General features: G+C 43.1%; 1 protein-coding gene across 1 annotated transcript in view; it reads left to right on the top strand.

Moving 5' to 3' along the window:
• Positions 1-14,760, top strand: part of LRP6 (LDL receptor related protein 6) — a 2,645,333-nt gene that overhangs the window by 476,762 nt on the left and 2,153,811 nt on the right. Inside the window, exon 5 of the mRNA XM_044088131.1 lies at positions 3,799-3,930. Coding sequence (XP_043944066.1) covers positions 3,799-3,930 — 132 coding nt within the window. The remainder of the gene's footprint in view (positions 1-3,798; positions 3,931-14,760) is intronic.

Genomic DNA, 14,760 nt, shown 5'->3' with positions numbered 1-14,760 from the left:
GCATTTCCCCAACTGTAAAAAAGTTCACTTTAAATTAGGCTCTCTCTAGAGTTAAACCCTTCCTCACTGATTCCACATGACAAGCTATTCCCAGGACACACCTAATCTCTACTCTTCTTTATGCCTCATCCATTCTCACCAACCTGTATAAAGCAGACCTGACAAAAAACTAGATACTTCCTACAACAAAATTGCCAGATTCCCCACCAACTCTCCTCGTAGATCCCGTCATTGTACTGCCTTACTCCAACTAAACTGGCTTGAGCTCCCCATTTACCTCACATACAGCCAACTCACTATGACCCATGGCATACTTTACCTCCGAAACAGGTACCCTGCACTCCGCAGCCTACTTCAACCACAGTCTAGTAAAATACCAACGTAGCTCTTCTGTCAAATTCCTCTTACAAGTCTCAAAAACTAACAACTTTTCTGGTGATTCTTTACTCCAACCACATTGTCAGAACGTGGACTCCCCCAAAACATACTTACCACACCAAATCACCAATAGTTTAAATTACTCCTTAAATCTCACCTATCTAATTTTAGCTCTTCTCCTGCCTTATACCTGGCTGATTCCCCCCCCCCTTCCCACCATCTTAAGTGCATCTTCTCACTGTTGATCTTTACTCACTCATCCTGATAGGAGTCTCTCTCTTCTAATTTTCCCTCCTATACTCTCTCTCTATATTCCCTGTCTATTCCTCTGTGCCCCATTCTTTCTTTCTGTACTTCTCTACATTTTACTCTGTTTACTTCTCTTAGTCATACTTATCTTAATTAAGGAAAAATATCTACTTACAACCATTCTTCTCTTGGATAGTCAACTGGTCTGTCTATTCCTGCATATCTCTGGTTATATCTTGTAATCCTTACATGTACCACTACTGTATAAGCTGATGTATTATTTATTTGTATCAATCTTTATTCTTTTTTGGGGCTTTCCGCTGGGCCTCCACTGAAAATGTGTGCGCGCCCATTTGGATTTTCTCAGTCAACAAACATTTAAATAAATAAAATAAATATTCAACTGTGATCTGTAAGGCTTTGGGTCTCCTCAGGTTTAGGTAGTTGAGGCATCCTAATTTTCTTCATTCCTGAGTAGTCTGCAGATTACTATCGTTTGCCCTTCCCTAGCTTTCAATTCATTTCAAGAATTCTAGCATCTGTTTTTGGGTCAAGAAAGCTCTGAAGTGGCATTGGCTGATGCATGTTTTATACTGGAATGCCCTGACATACCAACTGATGGACACTAAGCTGAAGAGTAAGCGTCCTTGAATTCCAGAAGTCATGCTGGACATATTGTACACCTAGGGGCAAAAATCCCACTAGTAAGGACTACTGCCAACTGTTTTCTATTTGCACATGTACATTTATGGTAGCTTCTGCACACGTGTACTTTAAACAGAGAGGGACGTTGGAGGCCCATTTTGAATTTGACTAAACAAATTCCTAAACTTCCCCAAAATTTTGAGATGTTAACATTACAAGGTCTTCTGCTTTTCTGACGAGCTTGCATGGTAAATCTGGACATAAAGGATGCCTTTACATTACCAGTGCTTTAGGAGGCATTACATGGAGGTTTGCCAGCTGCACTTGTATTTGCAAAGTGTCCGACTCCAGTAATTGTTTACTGCTGAACAAAGGGCAGTCACATCTACCTTGACTACCTCATTTAGATAGTTTCCATAGAGGAGGATACAGATGGTGCTACAAATTTATATTGGTTGCCTTCCATTCATTGGGTTTTTCTCTGAACCTGTCAAAATTCCATTGAGTACCTGTCACATAAGTCTTGTTTTTGCAGGCACTGGTTGACAGAGAGTAACAACCCTCTACCTGAAAAAAAAAACGCTTTGTCAAAATACTTCCGGGGTAGTAGCAAGCAAAGTAGTCATACTGCAAAGGAATTTCTGCGCTTTCTGGGAAAACTGGCTGCTTCTGTTTTAATAGTACCCATGATGGATTTACACATGAATCTGTAGGAGTACTTAAGGAACAGCATCCCCAGTCTGTACATGCCCTAAGGAACAGCATCCCCAGTCTGTGCAGTGCCCTATCACAGTGTTACACATCCACCACAAAGACTGTTTTTAAATGCAGAGTATGTCTTGATATCCAGACACTGGCCACAGGCTCCTGGGATAGAGCCTGGGTGATCGAGGGAGACTTGTGCATTCAAGAGGCCTGGTACAAGACTGTCATGAGTAGACCCTTTAGCATGAAAGAGATGTCTGTCAGTCAGTCTAGCCATCAAGGGGTCCATCCATATTTGGTAAATGGGGGACTTTGCACATCCACACAGGCAACACCACAGTGGTGATGTAGATCAGCAAACAGGGAGTTGCCCACTACTACTAGCTGTGTAGATTATGGCTGCAAGCATGGTGTCTGACCTAGGAGTTGAGATTGACACTCAAGCCCTCTTACATCCCCTCAACAGGGTTTGTTAGCAGACCAGTTGGGCAGGACAGAAAATGACTTAAATGAATGGATGTTGGACAGTAGTGTACTTATGTATTAAGCCCACAGGTGTGGTACTTCATAAGCCAAACTTTTTGCTTCTCCAGAAAAAAAAGTTCAGGAAATTTTGCACCAGTATACAGACAACACCTTAGGTCTGGATAACCATTGCCTTCTCAGTAACTTGGAGAATTCTCTTTCTGTACGCCTTTCTTCCAGTAACTTTTAGATCCCCTGGATCTTGCAGAAGATAATAGAGGACAGTCCAGAAATGTTGGTTTTAGCGCACCCCATTTGGCCAATGAGAGATTGTTTCCTTTTACAGAGCTTAGTAGGGACAGGACTTGGTTGCCTGTTGAACAGAATAAGGAGGCTGTTATAAAAATAAAAACAGCATAACAACTCTAAGCTGGTAGCTTGAGCGATCTAGTTCTCTCTTTAGGTGTATACTTTCACAGTGCATGCTGTTCATTCTGAGTGGGGCTAGAGAACCAGACACAAGGGGAGTTCTAGCTAGCTAAATGGAAAAACTCCTCCTTTTGGTGTCCCAAAAGCGGTCAAGAAACACATGGCCTTTGTCTTCATGTACTTGTCAGAACTTTAAAAAAACAGGGTTATCTTATGCCTCATTTAAAGTACATATGTCAGCCATCTCGGCTGGCTTGCTGTGGGATCCTGCTTCTATACCTTGTTGCCAAGTTCCAACATTTAAGACACCTCAAGAGAGAGAGATGACTCCACTGTGAGAACTCCTGACATTTTAGGGAAACTTTTCCTTCCCTTTCTGCCATCTGCTTTCACACACCTTAAGCTTCTTTCCTGGAAGACTACTTTCTTGGTAGTGTTTACTTCTGCTAGAAGAATGTCTGAATTGTAGGACTTCACGTGCCAAGAACTCCTTCCTCATTTTCCAGAAGGATAGGGTCACCTGAACTTCTCATGCTCAAGGTGGTAACAGCTGTCATGAATCTTGCTGTTAATCTTCCTTTATTTTTTCCTTCCTGTCATTCCGAGAACAAATAGAAAGGGTCCTTTATTCTTTAGATGTGCATAGGCAACTAAGATTTTACCTGGACCAAGTGAGGCAAATTATTTGATTGATTTTATTTACTTGCTTATTTATTTATTTACTTATTTACTTACAAGCATTTGATTATTGACAGGATTTGAAACTTGTGCAAGGTTGGTAGTAAATGCTGATGTGGTTGGCAAAATATTTTAAGTAACCTTGGTGTCCTAGAAGTATAGTAGTTTTAGTGCGCAAAATAATGTTTGAGGATTTTTGGATTTGGCTCAGTAATGTTTAATATTAATGAAATTATTTTCCTCCAACAGCTTTTAATCCATGTGGAAGTAACAATGGGGGTTGTTCGCACTTGTGCCTGATGTCTCCAACTAATCCCTTTTTTCGGTGTGGCTGTCCAACTGGCGTGAGACTTCTACAAGATGGAAAGACCTGCAAAGATGGTTAGTTTTGCCCAGAAACATAACTGGGTAAAAAATGTAGTGGATTGTTATGTATGTATGTGGTTAACATTCCACTAATTTATTTAAGAATGTTGGAGCTGATGCACTCCTTTTTTGGACTGTATAACCCAGATTTTTCACATATTAGTTTTACTGCCCTTCTGTTACAGCCAGTGATGTAAATGTAGGTGTGCTGAAATATGTTTGTGGATGGTGTGTTTATCTTTATTGGAGCTGGTCAATAAGGGTTTTGTGCTAGTATTGCTAAATCCTGTGAGTGAGGGTTTTGCTAGTGTAGAGCATGTGCCTGTCTTGTAAAGTCATGCTATGGGTGAGATGTACTAATGGTAATGCTTTACCCATCAGCTGTGTCAGGTCTTGTTTAATAGTGGTTTTTGTTTTATTGAACAGTTAGCAACTGACCAATGCCCATTTCTTCGATACACAATGCAGGTAGTACACTTCCATTAAGTAAATCTTTGTGTTGGCTTGTGTCCCTTTATTTTACGTGTCCCTTTATGACTTCTGTAATGGTGTGCTAGCTAAGCTTTGGCACCCTGACAAGACTGCAGCTCCTTTGTGATCGACTAACAACATTGCAGTCTCAAAGAAGTGTAATCACTCAAATACAAACAACATTTAGAATGTAAAATCTACCAAAAAAAGTGTCTTCTTCCTAGAAAACAGTCCTCCTTTGTTCCCTTCTTGAAACCATTCTCTGCATAACTTTCCTTCCCATGGAGAAGGTGCAGCCCTCTGACCATCGTTTTTCAGACTGTGGCAGAGGATGGTTAAGCAGGCCCTGAACATCCTGGGCCACATGACATCTTGCCATCCGTATGGCTTCAGTAGCCAAGCTACTCATGGAGAAATTATGGTAGATTTTCATCATGTCAACTGCTGCAGTAGCTTAAAATGCTATATGTATAGCCTTGCCCAAGGCCTACAACCGGCCAGCTACTTAAAGCTCTGGCTCCCTCCCACACATCTACTGTGACTGGAGATTGATCAGAGCTTACGCTAGCCATCCATTCTTGACAAGTTTGAATTAAATTTGTCTGCCAAAAAAAGAAGGTAATGTTATTATAGGATCATAAGAATTTACTAGGCTAGTGGCCCTAGGGCCCTTACAATCCTGGTTAAGTTCTACTCTTATTTCCACGATCAGCACCTGTTGCCCCTGTCCAAGAGGGACACAGGTGGAACTCCCGGGGTGAATTTATGGTTACCCATCCAATTGTCCAGATTGTGTTTGAAGACAGCCAATGAGGTGCTGTTTGACATGAAGTGGGAGTGTGTTCCAAAGTTATAGCAACCTCTGGGAGACAAATCTGTCCTTCCAGCAGGTTCTGTTAATGTCACATACCAGGTTAAAGTCTTTAGAGCAAGTAACCAGTGTACCATTTGACTTGCGGATATTCAGCATTTCCAATAAAGCAGGGTCAGAGATTACCTTGTATGCAAGGCAGAGATCGCTTCTGAGTAGTCTGTATGAAATGGAATAAAGTGACAAGTGATTTCAGATTATCCACATAGGACAGGTGCTGAAGATCTTGAATTTTCCTTGTGAGAAACTAGTCTCTCCAGTTGCTGCAGGTGCTTGGAAAGGTACATAGCAAATTACTGGCCTGATGAGGGAAGAGTACAGGGAAGTTGTAACTTTTTTCTGGAGACAATGTCCTTATAAGATGGGCAATATTGAATGCCCTTCTTACCACAATGGAGACATGGTAATCAAAGGTAAGGCTGCTGTCAACCTGTGTGCCCAGGTCTCTCACCACTGAGTACGTACTTATGGTGATGATCTTTGTGTTTTACTGTTGCAGTCATTACATTTGTGTAATCTGCTGGCAGGTTGCCCTCAGTCGGCCTGAATTCCAAAGTCTTGGGTCCTGCGTCGGTTGCTGTCTTCTCTTCCATGACGTCAGGTCGTCAAGGGTATAAAACATGCAGCCGACGCCATTTTCTTTAGTCTTTCTTGCCGTGCGGTGCTCAAAGCAGAAGCATTTCACAAGTGCCGGTCAGCCGACTACTGAAATATTTGAGTTTGAGTTTCAGAACTGAAGTCTTCACTAAAGCTAAGTACCCCGTTGGAAACTTTTTTCTTGCTTTTTACCCATGTCAGAAAAAGTTAATAATTGTATTACTTGTGGGAAGCAAATACCTCCTAAGGATTTCCATTTATACTGTATTCCTTGCCTAGGCCCCATGACGTGCCTAGCTGTCTGTTTTGTGCTAGATTTAACCAACGCACTATTAAGCGTCGGTATATTTTTGCATCTAAGTATTTTGGAAACAGATTTAACTACCCAGAAATGTCATTAGATAGCAATCCGACTACCGGAGTACATAAAAAACGCAAAGAAAAGGACAGAGAAAAGCAGTCTAGATCCAAAACCGACGACGAAGCTTCTCCTAAGCCAGTTCGCCGGTACTTAGTGAGGTGCTTTCGCAGCCTCTGATACCCGCTACCTTCGAGTCGCAGGCCTCTACTGACGCCCTTTTGGGGTCCGGCATGCCGCAAGATGCTCAAAGTATTGGACCGACGAATGTATCTCCCTCGGATGGGTCCAGAGCCGCTGAGCAGGCACCGGCTTCTGAGGGTGTGTTCAGACCTCAACATTTGTATATCAAACCGACGACCGCTTCAGGCAGAGAACAAGGACGCTCTTCTGACACCTGGCGTTTGTGAAAAGGCTTCTAACATGCCTAGGGTATACAATAAACGAAAAGAAATTACAACTGGTACCCTCTCAAAAGATAACATTCCTTGGTGCAAGCTTGAATACAAATGACCAGATGGCTTACCTCACGCCAGACAAACAAAGGCAACTGACTACTTCAAAGTGATGGCAACAAAAACCCAATCTTCTGCAAGACAAATTTTGCAGGCTCTGGGCTTCATGGCATCCTGCATCCTACTAATTCCATATGCAAGACTGCATATGAGGAAACTTCAATGGTACCTAAAAAGTTTATAGAGTCAACATTCACACAGTCTGGAAACAATGATTCCTCTCATTCCCTGCCTACAACAGGATTTTCTATGGTGGGCAAAGGCCTGTCCCCAAAACATGGTACAGCCCTTCACTCTACCCCGGGCCAGCCAAACCTTAACAACAGACACATCAGATTATGCCTGGGGGTCCCACATGGCAGGAAAATGCATTCAGGGCATATGGGCACCAAAACAAATGCATCTACATATCAACCAGAAAGAGATGCTAGCTGTTCAAAATGCCCTAACAGCCTTCAAGAACTTCATCCAGGACAACTACTGATAAAGACGGACAACACCACAGTCATGTGGTATATAAACAAGCAAGGGGGCACACACTCGTACACCCTTTGCAGATTAGACATGGCACTGTGGAACACAGCTTTGACCTACCAAATACATCTTCAAGCTCAATTCCTGCCAGGAAAATAAAACACTCTGGCAGATGATTTAAGCAGAAACCTTATGGATCCTCACGAGTGGAAACTACATCCACAAGTCTTCAACATAACAGAGAAATGGAAGAGCCCAGACGTAGACCTATTTGCCTCTCCTCAAAATTATCAATTGAAAAGATTCTGCACAAGGACTTATCACAGACAAGCATGGAAAGTGGACACCCTGTCCTTCAGTTGGAAAAACCTGTCAGTTTACACCTTTCCTGCTCTGCCTCTTCTACCCAAGGTCCTCCTAAAAGTCAGACAAGAGAAGCCAAAGATGATATTAATTGTCCCGGACTGGCCCCGCCAATACTGGTACCCAATCCTAAGGAACTTGTCTCAACCCAGCTTGGACCTTGCCTCAAAGACCACAACTACTGTCCCAGCAAAACAATCAGATCCTGCACAATCAACTACAGACTCTGAACCTGTCAGCATGACTAATCATGTAATCATGCAAACGACACCTCTCAGTAAAGCTGTGATGGATGTCATTTTGGAAGCCAGAAGGCCTAGTACTAGAAAATCTTATGCTGACAAATGGAAGAGATTCTGTGCTTGGAATCAAGCACAAGGAACAGATGCAACAGAGCCACATATTCCTCAGATATTACAATACTTAACTGAGATGCTTGACAAAGGCCTATCTTTCTCATCAATCAAAATCCATGCCTCTGCCATTTCGGCTCATTACAATACAGAGCCACCAATCTTTTCTCATCCTTTACTAAAGCAGTATCTTAGAGGAAAATTTAAGGCCTCCTAGAAGATCACCATTACCTGCATGGGACCTGAATTGTGTTGGAAAAGCTCACCCTGCCTCCATTTGAACCAGCTGCTACCAAGTTCTTTTCATGGAAGACAGCTCTACTACTAGCAATTACTTCAGCAAGAAGAGTTTCAGAGCTACAGGCCCTCATGGCTGTAGAGCCTTTTATCATATTTCACCCAAACAGGGTATCTCTGCGAACAAATCCTACTTTTATGCCTAAGGTGGTTTCCAGTGTGGCTCTTAACCAAACAATTCATCTGCCAACTTTTTATCCACATCCGCAGAACAAAGGAGAGAGAATTCTGCATTCTTTGGACGTACACAGACAGCTAAGATCCTACTTGAGCAGGACTAAAGCTCTAAGAAAAACTGAGCAATTACTAGTGTCATATGCTGCAGGATCAGAAGGAAATGCTATTTCAAAGCAGACAATTTCAAAGTGGATAAGCCACTGCATCCATTTCTGCTACTTACACCATGGTAAACCTGTGGCCAAGGGCATTAGGTCTCATTCCACCAGAGCTGCAGCTACTTCAGCATCCGTTCTCAGAGGAGTACCAACCAAAGACATTCTAGAGGCTGCTACTTGGAGTTCTGTTCACACCTTTACAAAGCATTACCATTTGCCTCTCTACTCTTAAGTCCAAGGCAGGCTTTGCCACTGCAGTGTTGCAGGGCCTTATAGCCACACCTAATGCTTTTTAGCTCCAGCCTCCCATCCATAGCTTTGGGATTCTACCCAAATGTAATGACTGCAACAGTGAAACACGAAGAACATAGTACAGTTGTGTACACTTACCATAAATTGTAGATGTTCTAATGTATTCATTGTTGCAGTCCTGGTTACCCTCCTGCCATCCCTCTGTCATTCTACAGTTTATCTTTCCTTCTCTGTCTTCTACAACCTATGTGGTGTATTTGCTTGTAGATGAAGGTAAAGTTTATTTTGGTGTGTGTGTGTGTGTGTGTGTGTGTGTGTGTGTGTGTGTGTGTGTGTGTGTGTGTGTGTGTGTGTGTGTGTGTGTGTGTGTGTGTGTGTATATATATATATATATATATATATATGTATATATATATATATATATATATATGTATATATATATATATATATATATATATATATATATATATTTATAATATTGCTACCTTTTTGGGGGCAGTTGACATCGGGGGCATGAAAAACTAAAGAAAATGGCATTGGCTGCATGTTTTAATACCCCTGACGTCATGGAACAGAAGACAGCAACTGACGGCAGGACCCAAGGCTTTGGAATTCAGGCCGACTTGAGGGCAACCTGCCAGCAGATTACCCAAATGTAATGACTGCAACAGTGAATACACTCGAACATCTACATTTATGGTAAGTGTACACAACTTGCTATTTTGCTATTTTTGTGGTATTTAGCATGGACATCTCTTACTGAAAGGGATGATAAATTTTTTGCATTGAGTTTAAGGCCATGGCTTTGGCACCATTCATTTGTTTAAGATCCTCTTGTAGGATGTTGGCATCATTTGGCAATTCTGTGAGTGCTCCGAGTTTGCAGTCATCATCAAACTTTGTCAGCCACAGACCTTTAGTTTTTGCTTGTACTTTGGAGAAATAGATTCTGAACAGTAGAAGTCCAAGGACTGATCCCTGTGGAATATCACTGGTTACAGGTCTTGCAGCAACCTGATATAGTTTTGGGTAGTTTTCTGGAGGTTCCTAACTTAAATGAGGACGTATTTCTAAGAGTGAGTTTTTTTCTTCCTTATACTGCAGTTCTACTATGGGGTGTCTTTTTCCTAAGCGTGTCACAGTATTTGTACTACAGTGGGACTGATGTCTTGATAGAGGCATTAAGGCGAGTTTAGAAAATTTCTGTAAAATGTAGCAAAGTTAGCTACTTGCCCTCAAAGGGGGGGGGGGGGGGGCACTTTATCTGCACCAGGTCATCAGTTGACTGCAGTAAGTCATTGGGTGGGTTCCTAAAGATTAAAACTAGAGTAGTGGTCAGATTTGGCCCAGAGATGTGGAAACTATATGGAGTGGATCACAAAGTTGCCATATTTGGAATGACTAGTGCCACTAGATTAAAGCCCTAGATAGGCGAGTACCCTAGCTGGTTTAGTGTGTTTGCTTCAGTTTAGCTAAGAAATGTTGCTCACATTTGTCTGTGGTAGTAGAGCTCTTGAAATGGCGACAGTTAACACGACACCCCAACCCCATTTAGAAAATGGGAAAAAGGGGGCTGCTGATGATGATTAGCCGAGGTTTTTCAGTTTATGGATAAATAGTTAAAATTCCCAAGAGTAATGGTGTTTCATTCAAAGGTGATTGATTCAAGCTTGTTTAGATATGTCTTGAGTTGCATCTGACATAGAAGGGGCTTTGTAGCTAGCTAAAATATGGTAGGGAGCCTTATTGATATGTAATAGGATGTTGTGGAGTTCTTGTTATATTGCTGCACAAGTCTAGATGTGATTGAATTATGATGGAATGCAGACAGACTACATCAGAGAGATTCCCCCCAAGAGGGCCCAAATGTGTGGTAGACAATGAAGCTTGATAAAAAGGGTGTATTATCCTTGCACTGAGACCTTGTTTCAGTGTATACACATTTCAATATTTTCTAGGATTAGGAAGGCTTCTAAAGAGGGTAACTTGAGCAGTGCAGCTGCTATACTGTCCTGATTTGTTTGTCCTGTTTTGGAAGATGGAGTAGATGGTCATTGCCTAAAAAGTCACTGGGATTAAAGGTGGATGTTGATCGTGCATACAGCTGCAGTCATAACAGATGGGTTCTCCTGCCGTCAGGCGGGTCCTCGGTCGGCCGAATTCCAAAGTCTTGGTCCGGCGTCGGTTGTCGTCGCTTCTTCCCTGACGTCAGAGCGACAGGGGTATAAAAGAACCAGCCGACGCCATTTTCTTTAGTCTTTCTTGCCGCGCGGTGCCCGAAGCAGAAGCAGTTCGCAAGTGCCGGTCGGCCAGCTCCTGAAATTACAAAAATTTTGCAACCGAAGTCTTCTTAAAAGCCAAGTACCCCGATGGGGAAACTTTTCTTGCCTCAGACCGATGTCAGACAAAGTTAATAATTGTATTTCATGTGGGAAGCAAATACCGCATAAGGATTTCCATTCCCTCTGTATTCCTTGTTTAGGCCCAGACCACGACGTCTCGGTCTATCGTTTTTGTGCTACATTCAACAAATGCACCATTAAGCGTCGGGCGGAGTTCGCCCAGCATTATTTTGGCAAAAACTTTAACTATATTATGTCGTCGGATACTACGACTCCAGTTTTGTCTAAAAAGCGCAAAGATAAGGACCGTCACACGAGGTCCGCGGCCTCTACCGACACCACGCCAAAGCCTACTACACATGGTCCGGTTCTCAGCGAGGCGCCTACACAGCCCCTGACTACCGACAACGCTTCCTTGACGGTGTCTCCTGTGCCCGATGTCGCAGGCTCCTCGGCACACACTCTTGGCGGTGAATCTCAAAATGTGGACAGGTCTACCTCCTCTCAAGGTGTCTTCAGACCTTCCTCTTCTTTTTCCATCAAGGCTTTCACGAAGTCTAAAGCAGCCATGCATCCCAAGAGACAAGCTACACAGGGCCCATCTCCAGGCCCCATGCCTAAAAAACAGATGCTTAAAATGGCTGAGGATTTAATTACTCTTATCAGGGGTTCTCAACCCCCCCCCGGACAAAAGGCCCAGAGTGGAGGAAGAATCCCCTTCCTCTGATCAGGGCTCCATTATATCAGAGCACTCTGATGAACAGGAACATTCTTACTCCCCTTTTGAAGACTCTGATGCAGAGGAGTCCATTCCCTCTGTATCCCCCCCAGAGGATTACTCATTTGGGGAAACTTTGCATACCTTAAGGGAACACTTCCACTGGGAAGGCCAAGATTATTCTGATTCCAAGAAAAGGCTTAGGGAATTTCTCTTGCTACCTCAGCACAGGCCTCTGGCTATACCTCCTGTCTTGGACATACTAGATGATGTGTACTCGAGGCCTGCCTTAACCCGGATTCTCTACCTCCAGCCCCAGTCAAGCCTGACAGGTACTACAGGGTTCCTGACTCTCACCAATTTCTATACAAAAGCCATGCTGCTGACCCAGAAACTATCTCACAGGGCTCCAAGGGAATTAAGGCCTCCACTGCTAAAACTCCATTACCTTCCGAGAGAGATTCCAGATCCTTAGAAAGGTGGGGGAAAAAGGTATATACCTCGGCCACCTTAACCATGAGGGCTTTAAACTGTCAGTTCCATATGCTAAAGTACCAACAGTTTTTGTTATCACAATTGAGAAGTAAAATGTCACAACCTGAACAACCAGACTTGAAGGAGTTGCAGGATTTGATGCATAGTGCAGAACAAGTGGGTAAGCATACCTTACAATGTAGTTTTGATGCTCTACAGGCCTCATGTAGAGCTGCTGTTACAGGATCAGTCATACGTAGACATGCCTGGCTCAAGGAACAAACCTTACCAGATCATGTCAAAGCTAAATTACTAGATGCCCCTCTGCAAAAGGATGTATTATTTGGTGCTAATGCCGAGGAGGTATTAAGGAAAATGGAGGAAAAGGCTAAATCAATGCAAACAGTGAAAGATTTTCTACAGGTACAACCCCCACGTTTCAGAAGAAATTGACCTTCCAAAAATTGGTCCTTTCCAGCCACGGACAGACCCCAAAGAGGTAGATACAGGTGCCCGAGGGGCAGAGGGCAATCCCAAGGATTGTTTAGAGGCAGACAATGGCAAGCTCCTACACAAAGAGGTGGTGAGGATAACTCGCAACCATTCAGAAAGCAAGCCCAATGACTTCCCCTTTGCATGCCAAGCAAGACTCAAATGGCAGCACCCTTAGGCGGAAAACTGGCATTATTTTCAAAAAATTGGCATATTGTCACAAGACAAATGGATCCTGGACATTATAAACAGAGGCTACAGATTCCATTTTCACACCCTTCCAAAAATGAGAGGCATGCCAAACCTGCCACACAATCATAGGGCAGAGGCACAAAGACCAATTTCAGATCTCATAGACATGAAAACTATTCAAGAGGTACCTACGCACGAACAAGGTCAAGGTTTTTATTCCAGACTATTCCTGGTACCAAGGAAGGGAAAAGATTGGAGACCTATTTTGGACCTATCCATCCTAAACACATTTCTACTCGTACCAAAATTCAAGATGCTCACTCTACAGCAGCTTCTTCCCATGCTGGGCAAGGAGTCTTGGCTGGTAACATTGGACCTCAAGGAGGCATACCTGCATGTCCCAATCAGACAAAATTGCAGAAGATACCTCAGATTTCTTGCAGGTTCAACCCATTATCAATTCTCTGCATTGCCCTTTGGCTTATCTACTGCGCCCAGAGTATTCACAAAATGCCTGGCATCAGTAATTGCCTACTGCAGACTTCAAGGGATACAAATATACCCCTATTTGTACGACTGCCTGATCGAAGCGGACAGCAAGCACATTCTTCTGAAACATCTGGCTTATGTAATAATGTTGTTGAATTCTCTGGGATACACAGTCAACAAAAAGAAGTCAAGGCTAATACCCTCTCGGAAAATAATTTTCCTGGGTGCCAACTTGAACACAAACACCCAGATGGCCTACCTCACGCCAGAGAAGCAGGGGCAACTAACTCAATACTTCAGAACACTAGCAAATTGCACCAGGCTGACTGCAAGGAAAATCCTGCAGGCTCTGGGATTCATGGCATCTTGCATCTTACTAATCCCATGTGCAAAGCTGCATATGAGGAAACTTCAATGAAAGTACCTGAAAAACCTATGGTCTCAACACAGCCACAGTTTGGAAACAATAATACCACTAATTCCATGTCTTCAAAAGGAATTTCTGTGGTGGGCTCAAGCATGCCAAACAAACGCAGGTCTCCCATTCAGCAAGCCTCAAGCAAATTAAGTCATCATAACAGACGCCTTGGACTACGCCTGGGGGGCGCACATGACAGATCGGTGCATTCAGGGCAAATGGTCCCAAAAAGAAAAGCACCTTCACATCAATCAAAAGGAAATGCTAGCAGTAATAAATGCTATTATAGCTTTCAAAGACCTTCTGCAACCAGGTCAACTATTGATAAGGACGGACAACACCACAGTAATGTGGTACATAAACAGGGAGGAACCCATTCATACCCCCTATGCAGACTGGCCATGTCACTTTGGAACATGGCCCTGGACTTGCAAATCGAACTACAAGCACAGTACTTGCCAGGTAAGGAAAACACGCTGGCAGACAACCTAAGCAGAAATATGACAGATCCACACGAATGGAAGTTGCATCCTCAAGTTTTTACAGAGATAATTCAAGCATGGTGAAGGCCAGACATAGATCTCTTTGCCTCCCACAAAAATCACCAATTGACAAAATTCTGCTCAAGGATTTTTCATCCAAAGGCTTGGAGAGTGGACTTTCAGTTGGACATCAATGACAGTTTATGCCTTCCCACCTCTTCCTCTGCTGCCCAGAGTTCTATTAAAAACCAGAGCAGACAGACCAAAGATGATTCTCATTGCTCCAAACTGGCCAAGACAACACTGGTACCCACTCCTGAGGAGCCTGATGCATTCCCCACCATGGACCCTG

This window comes from Protopterus annectens, chromosome 11.part0 (assembly GCF_019279795.1).
Source record: "Protopterus annectens isolate FY-2018-M chromosome 11.part0, PAN1.0, whole genome shotgun sequence".
Classification (NCBI taxonomy): domain Eukaryota; kingdom Metazoa; phylum Chordata; order Ceratodontiformes; family Protopteridae; genus Protopterus; species Protopterus annectens.
Note: the sequence above shows the minus strand (reverse complement) of the source record. Positions and strands in the feature narration are given on the sequence as shown.